General features: G+C 48.3%; 1 protein-coding gene across 1 annotated transcript in view; it reads right to left on the bottom strand.

Annotated features, from left to right (window-relative positions):
- Nucleotides 1-17,285, bottom strand: part of LOC122386953 (bromodomain-containing protein 4B-like) — a 22,208-nt gene extending 4,923 nt beyond the window's left edge. The window contains exons 1-2 of the mRNA XM_043376708.1: nucleotides 17,142-17,285; nucleotides 15,749-15,899 (exon numbers count right to left, since the gene is read on the bottom strand). Of these exons, the coding sequence (XP_043232643.1) occupies nucleotides 15,749-15,899; nucleotides 17,142-17,225 (235 nt within the window). The 5' untranslated portion in view covers nucleotides 17,226-17,285. The remainder of the gene's footprint in view (nucleotides 1-15,748; nucleotides 15,900-17,141) is intronic.

Below are 17,285 nucleotides of genomic sequence, written 5' to 3'. Positions count from 1 at the left end.
CCCAGACCGGATCGTATCGCGACTCGAGATCTATTCCACCGCATGAGAAGAAAGCCCGAAGAGAGTTGAAGCCTCACTAAGTATTGAATAAAAACGCTTTGATACCTGGGAATAGTGTCTCGTAAAGTGCATTGTACGTTTGTTGTACATTGTGTGATTAAAGTGCATTGGTTACGAGCTCCTATACATTGGTGATTTAGGTACCTAAACCTACTTATTTTTATATTTAAAGTTAACTAATGTTGAGAGAGAAAGGTTGTATCGTGTGGCAGAATGTGCGCTATGGAGTAGTAAGGTCCAGTATATTTACTGATTACCACATCTACATTTTAGAATATTTTAAAAGATATTTTAACCCGGCGGCCGCTGGGCCTCCGCGCCACCCGCCGGCCGCTGGGGGGGGGGGGCATATAGTTGCCCCCCCCCCTTTACTTCTGCGACGATATCGTCGCAACGCGAAGAGATAGAGAAGCGAAACTTTGCACACACTTTCCTGAATACCTAGCCGAGGTTGTGTCTAAATTTGGTGTCGATCTGATTTGAAATGACGTCACAGTGACGTCATAAGTCAAATTATAGATTTGCGACTCGCAGTTTCCTCATGATATACCAGATACATGGGACCGAATATAAAGGGCCGATTATTGGTCAGGAACTAGATGGAAGTGTACTTAGATGTTTTAGAATGACCACTGGCGGATCCAGGGGGGGGCCACGGGGGCCATGGCCCCCCCCCCCCCCAAGGCCTAAAGTGGCCTGTTTGCCCCCCCCCCAAAACGTAAGAAAAATTGCTAAGAAAATATACCTTGATGGAGGTTTTTAGCCACTTGCCACTTGGAGAAGTAAAGCTTTCCACAGCATAATATGGAAGCAATATGGTAGCAGTGAGGGTCAGTCAAAAGTTGCGCGAGTGGAGTCGACCTTCAAAAAAGACTTGTTGGCACGTGTTTATGGCGCGGTAGCTGGGAGTTGGCGGTGTTTCGCGTGGTGTGGCATCACTGGCGGATCCGGGGGGGGGGGGGGGCACGGGAGCCTGAGGTGCCCCTGACAGACCCGTGGTGCCCTTGGTAGGTCTGTGGTGCCCCTGGACCCTGGCAGGCCTGTGGTGCCTCTGGCGGGCCTAGGGTGCCCCTGCTAGGCTGCTGATGCCCCTGGGACCTGACAGGACTGTGGTGCCCCTGACAAGCCTAAAGTGCCCGAACAGGCCCGTGATGCCCCCGACAGGTCCAAGGTGCCCCTGCGTGATGCCGTGATGCCTGCGAGGCCGGTGGTGCCCCTGCGAGGTCGGTGGGGCCCCTGACAGGCCCATGGTGCCCCTGCGAGGAAGGTGGTGCCCCTGCTAGACCGGTGGTGCCCCTGGCGGCCTGGCAGGCCTGTGGTGCCCCTGCTAGGCCGCTGGTGCCCCTGGGCCCTGACAGGACTGTGGTGCCCCTGACAGGCCCAATGTGCCCCTGTAAGGCCTGTGGTACACCTGCTAGGCCTCTGGTGCCCCTGACAGGCCCATGGTGCCCCTGCGAGGCCGGCGGCGCCCCTGGCAGGTCTCTGGTGTCCCTGACAGACCTGGGGTGCCCCTGACAAGCCTAGCCTGTGGGGCCCCTCACAGGCCCGTGGTGCCCTTGTTAGGCCTGTGGTGCCCCTGGCGGGCTGGTAGTGCCCATGCTAGGCCGGTGGTGCCCCTGACAGGCCTGTGGTGCCCCCGGGTACCAAGGGGGGTCATGACCCATGTGGCCCCCCTTGGATCTGCCACTGGTACATATTATATTGATTTGTAATGGCGTTATGGCTTATGCAATATGCAATTGCAGGCACTTGGTATCCCTCACTTATCCCTCATTGGGGGCTCTGGCGGGCTCCTGAGGGCCCACGTCTATCTCCGGGAGCCCTAGACAGGCTCCTTTGGGTCCTTTCAGTCCACTATAGCATAAGAAGTCTCCATGCGAGTCCTATACATCTGAGGACGTACCCTGACGTCTGAGGTACTCAACTGCAGCTCCAATGGTCTCTTACACTGGCGGATCCAGGGAGGGGGCATTTAGGGCCATGCCCCCTTCCCAGAGGCCTAAAGTGGCCCGTTTGCCCCCTCCCCCAAGCGATAATGAAGCACAGTTCAATCAGTGCCTGGCCCAGGAGCCGAGTTAGACCACCTCCCGTTTTACCACCTCCCGGCCCGCAAAGGGACCCAAGCACTGACTCGAAGCGGGTTAACTGGTCGACAAAAGCAATAGTAAGTGTTTACAAAGTAATATAAAGGCATGGGTCGGGTGGGCTACCATTTATATATTTTTATTTTTAGTTAAAAAAAAATATTCATAGTGTCAGGGCTGTGACGAAAAATAAGTGGCCTAAATCCGATGAGAAAACAGGATTTGGGGGTACCCTAGGTTTGGCTCCTGCATGAGTTGGCCCCCCCCAAAACGCAAGTCTGGATCCGCCAGTGAGAATGACAGCAGGTGCTTTCTAGTTCATTTACAGTTGAGTTTCATGCTCAGCGACATCAGAAACGGTCCATATCGGAAAACGACAAAACTTTATGACGTCACTGTGACGTCATCTTAAGTGCTACAACCACCAAACTTTTCACAAATATTGCGTAGGTATTCACTTGAAGCTATGCCAAGTTTCACGTTCGTAACTCATCAGGTTTCGGAGATATTCCACAAAACGTGAAGGGGGGGCAACTTTATGCCCCCCCCCCCCCCCAGCGGCTCGTGGGTTAAAGGAGAATTCAAAAGTCTATTTCAGAACGAATCCTTTGGTTGGATTCATAGATGGATCAGCCATAAGTGTTTCTGAATAGGCATAGGTCCTAACTCCTAAAAATAATCCTAAAAATAAGATGAACAGTGCGCTGTGCTAAATTAGTACCTATTGTTTTATCATTACATTTAGAAACAGTGCTCATTTTTCAGTGTCGTTTTGCAGCTCATGCATATTCACAATCCGCTGCCGTTATGCGTAGGCGGCGTGGCCTATAATAAAGCACCCCCCCCCCCCCTAATGCCTGGGGCCAAACGACATGTCAGATTCATGTTATGCGGTCGCTACGGTGCACAATAACAGTGATTTGGTTAAGAGTCACAGCGCGGGCGCTCGTGTTGCCGGCAGTGAAACTCATTCGGCGGGCAAACATTACAGAGCGCGTCTGGACGTTGCTGGTGGCTGCCCCGGCGCCTGGTCATTTCAGTCAGTGCCCATCAGCCACCGGCAGACGGTGCTAAGCGTTAGAGCGCGCACATGCTGTGGTCGAACGACTAGCGTAAGCTGCAGGATACCTGTGTTTGCAATGTTGACTGCTGGTTGATGGTTACAGTGTGCACATGAAGTGGAAAGAAATTCAAGGAAATAAATATGGCCATATTTCTGGCTCCAAGCTTAAGAGATTCAGTTTAAGAGGGCTCGTGCAGTCGTCCTCATTTTCCTGATGTTGGCAAATTTTTAATGACGATGTTATACGGTAGAACTAAATGTGTCCATTGCATATGAAATGATCCATAACCTTTTCAAATGAAGTCGCTTAGATAGCTTTTGTAAGTTATAGCGTATAGTACACCTCCGGCTCCATAAGTTCTATAAACGCCATACGCCATGAGTAAAAAGTTAAATGTGGTATTTAACTTATATAATCTAGGCATTAAATTGAGCTTACCGAACACCTAACTCACATTATTAGAATTCCCTGCTTCATGACCCATTTAACCGACCGACGACCTATAGGAGAGTGTGACCTGGCTGTGGTGTACTGTGACAAACATCTGTTACGGGACCGAGTGGCGACATGCCGGTGTGGCAGATATTATTTACGTCCACCCTCGCTGCAGTCGCGGTATATCTCAATACATTGCAAGAGAAAGACATGGGTGACAAAATGTCGCCATTTATTTACCAACTTGAGAGCTCACACAGGTGTGTGCTGCTCAACTCCGCCTGAATACCTGCATACCTCGAACACGGACACATGGTAGTTCAAGGTGAGCAGCATATTTTGTATCTGACAGGAGCCATTTGTGTTGAACGTCTCGCTCCCAGACACTGAGATGATGCTGTGTCGCACATCCATAACCTTCCAGGCGGTGGGGGGGGCATTTTTTGCCCCCCCCCCTTAGTTTTTTCGATATATCTCGAGAACCGCTGCGCCGATCGTCACCAAACTTTCAGTACCCTCCCGGGAGCAGCTAGCGCACATGGTGACCAAAATTTTTCCAAAGGCTATGATAGGCTGGCCGCTAATGACGTCAGAGTGACGTCATTTTTGCCATTTTCGACCCAAAAAAAGGTTTCGCGGGAAGAGCTGTCAGGCCTACAGCTTTAGAGATACAGAAAAATGTTTCAGACATAAAAGGTGTGGAATTAAAAGGGCTACAAAACTGCTATTTCGGTTTTTCGAATTTTTTGGATTTTGACCCCAAAAAAATCAAAAAATAGATTTTTTGAATATAATAGCCAAAAAATCCTAAAAGTTTTTTGAATTTCGAAAAAACCGGAATAAATGTGATAGCCCCTACCGCCTTCTATCTACATACCAAATTTGAGATCGATACCTCTTTTTTGGCCAAGTTATAGCGAAAACACTGTTCAAAATTGATGTCAAATTTTCAAACTCAATTTTTAGCAATTCTAGACCTCGTAGCGCAAAACAAAGACCACCATTAGACTCCCCGTGACGAGCTGCATCGAATCGATACCCATTTTATGCAAAAATATCAACTTTGAAATTTGACCTTCTTTGACCTGACCTTGACCTGACCTCCACCAGAAAGTGACCTAAACCGTACCTGATGGTCTTATAACCAACACCATTGAGTTGGAAATGAAAAACTGGCCATAAAACATGCATCGCATAACCTTAGTAAAGTTGGGCTCATGTGGTGACCCTTGGTGACCTTTGGTGACCTGACCTGTGACCTGACCAGGTATGACCAGTGACCTCTAATAGCAACATACATACTAGACAACTGACGCCTTATCGCTGATTTTCGACAAAATGCGTTTTACTCGGTGTTATAGCGCTTTCCCTAGAAGCCCCGTGAACGGTGAAACATTTTATCTTTGACCTGACCTGTGACGTCATCGGTGACCCCGAGGTCAATGAAATTTGGTTTCCCTTGACAAATTTGACAAGGCTATCGAACGCCGTCTGAATTTTCCGGATCCGTCCAGTAGTTTCGGAGATACGGGGGGGGGGCAAAAAAGTGCCCCCCCCCACACACACCGCGCGGAAGGTGGCTGGTAGGCCCACCGCCTGCCGGGTTAAGGGATTGGAGGAGCTGTGGAGGCTAAATTCATCAGTCAGTGCGGGAGTCAGGCACTCCTGAAAATCTGTCTGGGTCATCTTGGTCAATATTCCATTGTGAGCTGTAATTTAGGTGACCTAATAAATTAAACAGTTTGAACTTAGACCAAAGATGGCGTAATATTGAGCGGCCTGTTTACTGTCTTCTGTTAAATAGACCACGTTCAGATTTTTCGGCTGGTCGGAAACTATTAGTCAACTATCCGACTCCACATTCCTGCCGGTCACCAGCTACCCGATGTATGTATTAACTCCCCCCCCCCCCCCGAAAATCGAAAATTTTATCAATCGTGGTTCGTGTTCGTAAAAATCTGCCAAACTGCCAGACACTGCTCACGAATGGGTGACTTCTCTCACTTTGCAGGCACATGCCAAACACACCGACTAATATCCCAACGTCTTGCTTCAGGATACACCTTTTATGACCTACCTACACCCTCGGGCCTCCTCTTACTATGCGAGAAGTATTGTATTATAAATTCGAATTTTGATATAATCGAGAATAACTGTAGCATGTTATGTATTCAGTCACTTGTAAAACATAGCATGACGCGCGAAGCCCCACGCCGAATAATGGGTCCATTATTAAATTTACTCTCTGCCCAGTAGGCAGTAGTTATGGCAACATCGTAATATACGAGGGGCGTTCAAAAAGTTCTCGGCCCGACCATGAAAGAGTTGAGATACGACGTCGACTTATTAGACCAAAAATGTTCATTTAGTCGAATAACCAGCGTTAAGACAAAAACATTTCGCGCAGCGCTTCGCGAGAGGCCCCTGGGTCTCCATAGCCAAGTGAGTTTTGGACGCATCTGGCACGTCAAGACGGCTGCATTTGTCTCCTTGCTGTCAGCGAAGTTGCCACTGCTAAGCAATTTCCTTATGTTTGGGAAGAGGTGGCAACCCGAGGGTGCGAGGTACGAATAAAAAAGCGGCTGTGACAACAACTCGAAGCCACAGCTCACTGCTTCGCTGATCGTCACCCTGCTCATGTGTGCTGGTGCGTGGTCCTGGATCAGGCACACACTTTTAGTCAGCTTCCCTAGTCTCTCCTTGATATCTGCTGCTCGCTACTGTTATCGAAGGGAGGTGTAGTATTCATCATTAATTGTGCGTCCCTGTTTGAGAAAGTTGGCGATCAGGGCCCCGCCAGCATCCCAAAATGCAACCACTGTCACCTTGCCGTCTGACTTAAACACGTCGCACACATTTGGTGGCATTTACTCAGTGTGCTTCCACTTGTGCAACTCGGTCACGCCCTTAGGGTCAACATGTGACACCCACAATCCCTCCACGGTAACAAGTAGTTCAATGAACTCTTTTGGATCTTCGATATAGGGGCCGAAATTGTCGCGTTACGCCTCCTTTCGAGTTTGCCATTCCTCTGGAGTCAGCAAACAGGGGATGCATCTTGCAGAGATCTTAAACATATTAATACGCTGTCGAAGCATGGCTTTGAGGAACCTGATAGACACCTCCGCTTCTGCTGCGTTGTTCCAGACCAGAACATTTGTCATTTTTCACAAAGAAGTGCTTATTTTTCATATTTTCTTGAGTCAATGCTGTTGATGGCTGGCCACTGCGGGGGTGACCATTAATGATCTGTTGACCAAAATTGAGCAGAGATGCCCACTTTTTGACGCTACTGTAAGAAAGACAAACCTCAACATGTGTTGGCACTAGTTTTTCGTGAATAACGGTTGGTGCATTTTTCTGCAATACATGAACCAAATCACTGTTCTCTTCTGGGCGTCGCCCATTCTGACCGGGAATGGCAAACTACGTTACGATTAATTAGCAGCCTGAACCAATCACAGGGCAGATTGGTTAATGGCTTCGTAAGTGGACATCCCAATAACACATCATTGAACACACCGCGTTGCAGGCCGAAATTCCAACTCCTTCATGGTTGGGCCGGGAACTTTTTGAACGCCCCTCGTACAACAGGTTGGATCCATTCGGTAACATCGTTACAAGAACGATCCACGTAAAACGTTCGTAGCTTATAGGATTCCTTAGTGCCAGCTGCTATGCTACAGCCTCACAGCTATTCTTAGATCGCCGTAATAAGACTGCCTACCACGCAGTGAGCCGAGGGCTGTGCGTGCGCCGCGTTCTCACGCATCTCTCACCTGCGCTGGATGCGAGCCTTTGACTCCCCGCTCCGGGGGCCTGCGCCTCCCTACACTCGGACCAGCTCATAGTGTAACTCTGCAGAGGGCTGCGGCCTGCCACGGGGCACCGTACTCGCCAACTGAACCGCAGCAGCGTCACACACTGCGGTCGCCGCCGTCCATCTGTTTGTGGATGACAAACGGTGCACCCCCCCCTCACCCCCTGGCAGACCACTTGTTACGGGCCCCAGGTGAGCACCTTTTCACCCCGCCCCCCCCCCCGCTCCCGTCCCCCGCTGTGCACCAGGCCGGAGCGCCGCGCGGTGTTCACACTTCACAGTTACTGCTGCTCCCACAGCTGATAACGGGCATCGACCAATCAACGTGTGCCGCTGGGCTCGGGAAGGGGCTCGTGTATGACGTCATAGCTCGCATATCGACCAACCAGCATGAGCCGGTGGACGTGGAAGGGGCTCGTCTATGACGTCTCCGCGTCATGCTGACGAAAACTGGTGTCAGCCCGTCAGCAGGGAGCGTAGGCTGGGACGGACGGTGGCGACCACACGCTTCGACCAATGACCAATGAGCATTGCATCTGGACCAGCAAAGCAAGCAAGCGGCATGCAAAACAAACATAGAACCAATCTATTCAATGTATGTTTGGCTTACAAAATCAGCAATTAAATCGCTGCATGGACAATAAATTTACATGATAAGAGTCGGATTGACAAGTCGACAGTTGCTGTGTCCGTGCTCTGATATGACAACGTTGACAACCTGGCAACAACGTTGGCAGTCTGCTATAGTATGTCGCGGTTGTCCAGTTACCAGTTCGCTCATCAGTGTCCCGCAGTCTGTTATACATAGTATGTCGCGGTTGTCCAGTTCCCAGTTAGCTCATCAGTGTCCCGCAGTCTGCTATAGTATGTCGCGGTTGTCCAGTTACCAGGTAGCTCATCAGTGTCCCTTGAACGACGCCCCGGAGCAACAGACATTGATCGATAGGCTGTCCGACCAGTCGGCGTCAGATAATGCACACAAACAAACATGATGCAAGCGACAGATGCAGACAAAAACAATTTGTTAAAGGAGCAGAGATTGAAGTGAGCGTTTCTGGCTTTATAGTTTTGGTTTTGCAGTGGGAATGGGATTGCCTAATTATGCAACAAGTAGTCATATTTGCTTTTCGTACCGGAGACATTTCGATGCAGGTAGTAGCTAAATTAAAGCGAAAGCAAATGTATTGCATAAGTAAATGCTGCAGTTGGACTATATTTAACGTCATCTTGCGACGCATATATATCATATGAATTTACTTGCATTACATCGGATTCATTTCGCGGGAACGTCACTGCTTGTGCCCATTATATAATGCACATTGTTCCAACAATTACCTGATGCATCGATCTCTTGCGTAAAAAGTATTTCGTGAGCGATTACTTACTACTTAGCACAGTGCGTGGACCACCTGAACAAAGATCTTGTGTTCACAAACAGTTCTCGCGGGCTTGAAGCCCGCGAGAACTGAAAAACAAAACAGTGTTTTGTTTTCCCTCTTTGCGTTTCACCGGCAGGGTGGATTTGTTAACAGCTCAGCAGGCAGGTCTGGGAGATACTGATCACTGATCAGTGATCACGCCGTCATTTGGAGACTGACTGATGGACTGAGGGCCATTTGCGATAGAATTATGTACTGTTAACAGAACGGAGATGGTCTTTGGAATCACTGGTGACAGGGCAACAGTCAACAGATTACGTATCCACAGTGATGACGCATGAATTCCATCGTTACACTGACGAAAATCCAGGGGCGGATTCAGCTCAGAGTTTTTTTTTTTTGGGGGGGGGGCAAACTATAACAATTAATCGATTCTTTCCATGCATCGTCCATAGGCGTACTGTTAAAATTATGCCGTTTGGGGGGCAAATGCCCATTTTGCCCCCCCCCCCCCTGGATCCGCCACTGCGAAAATCTACTGTGCACAGTTTTGACATTACTGTCCGCCCGTTAGACATTTATTTTGCAATGGTCTTACTTCTCCGACGGCCGATGCATGAATAGGGATTCAGCGATCTATAGCGTCAGTCAGCAGTCGATCGGCTTTTATGTAGCAGCAAGACCTGTAGTTATTTGTTGGCTTCATTTCGAAGGCTGAGAAGTGGAAGCCATCCACAACATAACTGTGTCTAAGCGCTGCCTCATGTGTATCAAACGTTTAACCGGTCTTCGGGCCAACGGAAGCCCGGGCAATATCTTAACCCGGCAGTTGCTGGGGTATTTCGCCACCCACCGTTTGCTGGGGGGGGGGGGGGCGTTAAACGCCCCCAGCCGATAACTCGAGAACCAATAGGCGCAGCGAAACGCACGGGGCGGCAAACGAAAGAACGCGACGAGACGCTTCAGATGAGTACCTACTTTAAAGTTGAATTTCGAGGTCACAGGCCAGGTCCAGGTCAGGTCAAACACCTGAAATCGGGCTTTCAGTAGCATGGACTTCAGGACTTCGCAATGGGCGCCTCTCGTCATAAACTCTGCCAAAACGGTGCAAAATCCATCATATAAGGCCTACAAGAGTGTCAGCTCCATGCAGGGGTCAGTCAAGTATAGGTCAGGGTCAAGGTCAGGTCAACCGGGCAGCCACATATCCCCGAAAATAAAAACTGATATACGCAGCCTGTGACACATGTTTTATGGGTAATTTGGGGCGTAGAACACGATGGTGAGATTCATTTTATCATATGTGTACGTGTTTGGCTAAAAAAGTTCAATTTAAGAAATTAATGTATCATGGTCGTGAAGAAGTCACGAGAAATTGCCAAGATTCAGTTCAAGATTTTGGAAAATGCGGATCCATAATCAATAATCGAAGATAGCCATTTGATTATTCATGGTATTGGCAGTCTAATGGCGTTTGCGGCATGTCTACACCTTTTGTCAGTTAAATTCGGTGCGTAATCGTCCATTTTAGAACTAACGGAATGTGTTTAGACATACCGCAAAATTATGTACAAGAATCACATAATGTCTCGGCGCAGGTTAGGCAGTCGGCGGTAAAGCATTCAATTTCGGCACAGCGGCAAAACGCTCCATTTTCGGCGATAGCGCGAGTAGAATCGGCTGCGCCAGCATAAGTTTAGAGGTAGCGCACGCTATTTAGCAGCAGTAAGAACCAAATTCGGCACTGTTCATTCAATTTCGGCGGGTAACCGGAGGCACCCAGATGATTCATATTTTCGGGAACGCTTCTTTAGCATCAAATGAATCCTCATGCAGCTTTGTAGCTTTGAGATATTCTCAGGGGGAGAAAAGCAGGCCATTGCTTGTTTAGCGTCACAGTACCTACCGATCGTTTCGCTGTTTCCCGTTTCGAATTCTGATGTGAAAATTGATAAGCTTTACTGAGTTAGTACTATTTATCCTAAACAAATAACATCTGTGGGCTGGTTTCTTTTTTATTACAGTACCCGCTCCTGTCCGCACATGGTGGACGACGATCGACAAGGCAAACACCAATCGTTGTTGGACTCGAGGCATACCCCGATTCTCTTTCATTGAACAACGTCTGTGCTGTGTGTTCCAAGTTTTTGCCCAACACATGAACCCATTTTATCAAAAGACCTGTTATTTTACTTCACCTTGAATGCAGCCCATCACCTCGTCAATCACACATAACACAATTATCTCCACCATACCAGAATGAGTCCTACCAATCGGTTATCGTTGCACTTCCTGATCATCTCCATTCTCCAATTAACCAATTGCCAGCGTGAAACATCAAACATCCCTTAGTCCTACTGTGTGCAGAAGGACACGAAAATAAACTCAGCATCCCGTATCGTATCACCTTGCCTCCCCTCACCCCGCCCTACCGCCATGAACACCACCAGAGGCTTAGCGTCAACATTCTAACCCGTCCCATGGACAAGACTCGTAGTTGCGGCAGGTGTATCTCCCCCTCTCCCTTCCACACATCAAACAGCATCTGACCGTCCATCCGGCGCTCGGCGCATCCTTTCAACAACCGCGCGACGACACAGGGCGTCTCTGGCGCACGGGCGGGGTCAAAGTTCAGTAGTCGCGTACCCTGTCGGCCTGGTTTTGTTCTCCGCCGCCTTCGTTTTAAGCAGGTGCCTATGCACCTATGTAAGTACTTCCTTGGTAGAAATTAATAGGTACATTGTAATGTTTTGTTTAACCCACATAAAGCACGAACATGAAATAATGCTCATCGCTGGCGATTGCGAAAGGAATATTCGGCCATAAAGGAGAGGGTAGAGGGCCGAAGGCATGCACATTGCACAAGTCGAGACAGTGAGACAGTGTCAACAGTAAACACCTTGAAAAGCGTTTGACTTAATAACAATGCTCCAACAAACTTATTTTGTAAGCGAGAAGTCTCTGCCTGCTTCCAAATAGCCGCTGAAATTGAATGAATATCGCCGAATTTGGTTGCTGCTGTTCTAAATATCGTGCGGCCGTCTCCAATTTCCAGCGGCATCGCCGAAATACAATGCGGACACGCCGGAACCGGGCGTCTTTTGCTGCTGCGCCGAAATTAAATGCTCTAATGCCAATCATCGCTATAAACGGCCGACATGCAATGCTATACTGATACATAGCTTTGCGGTTTGTCTACAAATAATCCGCTAGGTCTAAAATGGACGCGTACGTACCGAAATAAACTGACAAAAGGTGTATATGTCTATTCTGTGATTTTATATGATTTTTTGAACATATGTCGTTTTTGGTCGAAAACTCAGAAATCATGACGTCACTAAAAGCTCGATATCTCAAAAATTTTCCGACCGATTTTTTTGAAACTTTGTCACAATAAACTTCAATCAATTCCCTACAGGTACCCAAAATTTGGCGCGCCTGCGGGGCGCCGTTTTTATGCTATAGCCCGGCAAAAAAAGTGGGGGCGTTTAACGCCCCCCCCCCCCCCAGCAACTCGCGGGTTAACACGCGCAGTGGAAGGGGGGGGCGGATTTCGCCCACCCCTCCTGTTTTTCGCCAATAACTCGCGCCGCAAGCATAATATCAATGTGAAATTTTGGCTACATGTCCAGAATTGAATTGCGGATCTTCTCGTGCAAGAAGTAAGAAAATCGGTTCACAACTTTTCTAGTAATGCGGTGTAAAGTCAAACATCCTGCCGCCGCGGCGACGCGGCGGCCGGCGCTAGCCGTTACGCGCCGCCTGAATTGTAGACTGTGCCGGGGCGGGATGGTACCGTCTTTACATCGCGCTCCTTACCGCTGATTATATTAGATTCGCGTCAAATTCGGTGAGAAGACTGAGAAATGTACAGGCAATCATATCGTCAAAGAATTTTGAAAATCGGCCGGTAACAACTTGAGTTATGAGTGTGTAAACACAAAATTGTGATTGCCGCGTTTCCCGCGTCGGCCGATGCCGCTTCAGCCGGCGACATCTTACCCTTAGCAGGCATCTAACTGCCATATTTGTTGTTGGATTATCTAGAAATTCACCATACATACTCACAAATGTTTGCTCTTTCGTATAGTGAAAGATTTAAAAAAATCGGCCGGTAACTTTTTGAGTTATCGGCGTGTAAACGCAAAAAAGTCGCTAATATGGCCGATTCGACCACATTTGACCTCATTTGACCTTGAAGATATTGACCTAGGGTCATGAAATTCACACACAACAGAGTTCCCCATGGCCCCCACCTACCCTCCAAATTTCGTCTTTCTAGCTCCAGTGGGAGCTGAAATCTTACTGGGCGTAGTACTCGCAACCCTTCCACTGCGCGTGTTAACCCGCGCCCTGCTGGGGGGGGTGTTTGAACACCCCCCCTTGTGGTTTTTCGCGAATATCTCAAAAACGGCGGCGCGGAGCGCCGCCGTTTTTGGTACACCTTATCATACATCAATTCTACATATGTTGTGAAAATTTCAGACCAAGGTCATTCAAGGTCAGGTCACCAGGTCACTTGAAGTGACCTCACCTCATAAAAACTTTCAATGTCTGTCATAGCTATACCGAGTGACCGATCGCTTTGAAACTTTCAGCGATTGCTAAGAGCAATAGCATGTACAAAATGTATATCTCAGAATTTTGATACCGATGACCTAAGGTCAGGTCAATTTTGCGACCTCCCCATTATAAGTCAATGGGAGAAAATTGAAATGCGCCTCTTCTGGATGAAAGACATTATAAACACTCCCAAACACCGAATTACAAGTGGTTTAGACACACTGAACTTGAAAATGGTGTCCGTGACCCTTGTTTATGCCCTGAGGTCATCTTAGGTCACGAATGGTATCTAACAGTTTTTCGCAAATAACTTTTGATAGAGGCATGCTAGAGCGATGAAAACGCCTTAGATGTGTTCAGCTCGACGATACGGATCGACTGATATGCAACATGACCCTTCCCGGTCAGGTCATGACCTTGACCTGAGGTCAAATTTTCAAGTTGACCTTTCAAGGTCAAGTTATAGTTCATTCGATGCGTCTTGACGAGAGGAACACGATGCCGGTAAAAGTAAGCTCGTACAAGGATTGGGTCAAAAGTTATTGCAGAAAAACTGTTTTCGAAAAAATCGGCTATTTTTGCAGTTTTTGCCCCCTGCAGGCAAAACCGTTGACGTTAGGTCAAATCTGAGAGAATTACTCAGAAAGGGCGTTAATAGGGCTATCGAATGCGCTTTTCCGCGGCGCTGTAGCTCTATTGGTTCCCGAGTTATGCGTTGGCTTCTTGGAAATTTTCGACATTCGACCTGGAAATCGGCGAAATTTTGCCTTCAATGACCTCTGGTGACCTGACCTTTGACCCGACCGAAAAATTGACCGAAGTGATTTCGTCATTATTTTTTACGCTCTTTCGAACGCCGCCTTCCGCGTATCGCTACGTGGCCCAGGAGCCGAGTTACAAGGGGGGGTGTTCAAACACCCCCCCCCCCCAGCAGGGCGTGGAAATCCAGGACCCCCAGCAGGGCGCGGGTTAATAGACAAGCCTATAACTGTTACGTGAGTGAAGTAGCCTTCGTCGCTTGAAAATAGCTGACAAATCCCGTAACCGGCATACGAGACCGTCCATCCTGTAATGTTTTTTTTTTTTTTTTAGTCACGATGAATGTTATTCAACCTGCTACCTGTTCATATTTGATGCTTCTTTGTGTAATTGATAAATGTAAACCCGAAATTATAATACAGTCTAGTACAGAAAATCTAGTAGCATGTTATCTAACTCCTTTTTCTTTCATGCAATTCATGTGCCTCCATGGGGCCTAAATCAAATTTAACCGCACACTTAGTGACAACAAATTGCCTCCTATCTCCATAAGCATATCTAACACGTATTTGCCAATCGCCATCGTTCTGTCGTTCGTTTACGTCCCCCATCTCTCCACCTACGGCTCGGCCGTCTGTTTTTTCCGCTTGACTGCTGGGCTAATGTGCTGCCTTTAATACGATACGTGAGTGACATTTGGCCAGCGACCTACCAGATTATATTTTCTTGAAACCTTTCAGGCTCTATCTGGCGTATGATATACGAGTATTTGGTTGTGACGCTGTATCAAGTTCTATGTGTTTTAAAATGAAAGCGTTGGCAATATTAATTTTTAACACGGTTTTCTTGGCGAGCAATAGACGTATACAAACGATATGACGGTTGTTGTGCATAGATATTAGCTTATACAATGTTAAGTGAGCATACTGTACAATTACACCAAAGATAAGTAGTTATGGCAACGGAAACAAACCGATAGATAGACGGTAGGTATCAGTTCATAGTCTCAGTTCGGGTTCTTTCGCCTCTTTCTACTGCACGAATCGGCTCATGATTATGTGACATAGTACGGCTCTCGCGAGATTAAGCGGTGGGTTTTGCACCATATCTCAGAAACTAATCGATCTACGATGAAGCCATTTTACACGATCGTGGCCGGCTTGTGAACCAACAAGTCGATCGCATCTTCAACACTTAAAAGCTTAAGACACTAAAGTAGGTACACTAAATTTTTCTAGGTGCAAAACCTACCGCTAAAACCCGCGAGACCTGTACACCGACTTGTGCTTACCCTATTGCACATGCTCGTCATGCCTAACCGTTCCTCATATACACTATAGGTATAGCATATATAGCATACAATCTCCATACCATGATCTGACCGATTACCGATAGCGATACTACCCGTCGGCTCGGGAGTCGAAGTCGAGGTCAGATCTGCCCCCCCCCCTCAACCGGGACTTGCCGTCGTTACGTGGGTCGTGTCCGGGCCAGAGCTGCCCTCGCCCCTCCCTCCACCGAGACTCACCGTCTGCACAGGGGTCGTGTCCGGGCCAGAGCTGCCTTCCCTCCACAGAGACTCACCGTCTGCACGGGGGTCGTGTCCGGGCCAGAGTTGCTCCGCCTCGCCGCGGACGTCGACCGTCGTCCGTCCTCCGCTGTCATCGTCTCTGGTCGCCTGGGGAGCGGGTAGTCGCTGCTGATCAGGGAGAGCTACTGCCGTCAGCTGGGACTTCTGTAACGCACAGAGACGCAACGAAACGTCAGTAACAGACACGGTAACTAAAAATCAGGGTCATGGAGAACCTCATAATACCTTCATATGTATATTGCTTTATACCAGTGTCAGTCGTCTGACGGAGTGGAGGTGATTTGGTGCATACCGAACGTCTACCGAGGCACAGCGGAATGCAATTGAGAGGTTCAGTCAGCCCATTCTGCGTATCTACTGAGAAAGGCAGGGAGCACAACGGGCTAGTTAGACGCTCGGCTATGTGACAATCGGTGAGGATTATTGCGTCGAATCGAACGGCAAACATAGTAAGGACTTAGGCATACCTACTGAAGGCTCAGTGACAGAGTCCAGTGTTAGAACGAGAAACGTGAACCTAAATAGAGGAGACCCATGGATGCACGCAAAAGAAAGGTGTTTTTAACTTATCAACCTGAGTAAAAGATAAAATGACTTTAAAGTCCCACTTAAAGGTGTTTTTATTAGTTCTTTTTAAATGTAACCGATACGAATAAAAGGTACGATTTTTATTCCATTGCTCCGCTCAACGCTCATGTGCAATGGTTGTGACAGCCGGACTCGGCTATCGGATGCTGGACGGGCTCGGAACCGTGTCCTGATGTTCGGTTATATCATATGCCAGCCTTAGCAGAGTTGTCCAGCGATGATGTTAACCCTCGCCGGCACAGGGGGGGGGGGAGCTGATGCAACCCCCTCTAAGGTTTTTCGCAAATAACTCGCGTAAAAAGCGGCCGATCGCGACGAAACTTTCAGTACCCTCGCATTGATCAATTTTACACCTACCCTGAAAATTTCATGACCCTGACTTAAATGACCTTTGACCTGTGACCTCTTTTCCGAGACCATGTATGGCCGGAATCGCGATTCGGCGTATGTCGGCTCGCATTAGCCGCGCGTTTGCAAGCTTTTCGTGGTCCCAAACGTTCAAACATGTGATTTGATGTTGCTCCCATACATTAGGGTGGGTGTCAAGGTCACCTGAAGGTCAAGTCAGGTCATTGACCTTTGGTGACCTCGGATCACTTTTTCGAGTTTTACATGTTTCTAGGCTAGTTTTTGGAGCTGAATTCGAATTTAGCAACCATTTGAACATTTACAAAGTAGTTTTGGTGCCTTCGTAGCATGTTACGAAGCTGTCAGAGGCGGTTGACACGTATTACGAATACCCGTCACGACCCCTACCAGTTCCGTTTATAAAAAAAGCTCCCACTGGAAAGCACTCACTGGATGTTTGGCAGCGCCGCCGAAGAAGCTGATGGCCTGCCTCACGCTGGTGTGGACGGTCGGCTCCTCGACGGGCACGGGCATGGTCCCAGCTCCCTCACAGACACACACGCAGCCCCGCGCCGCCGCAGCGGTCACTCACTG

This window comes from Amphibalanus amphitrite, unplaced genomic scaffold (genome assembly GCF_019059575.1).
Source record: "Amphibalanus amphitrite isolate SeventyFive unplaced genomic scaffold, NRLGWU_Aamphi_draft 000016F_arrow, whole genome shotgun sequence".
Taxonomy (NCBI): Eukaryota; Metazoa; Arthropoda; class Thecostraca; order Balanomorpha; family Balanidae; genus Amphibalanus; species Amphibalanus amphitrite.
The sequence above is the reverse complement of the archived record's forward strand: the minus strand, read 5'-3'. Positions and strand labels throughout refer to the sequence as shown.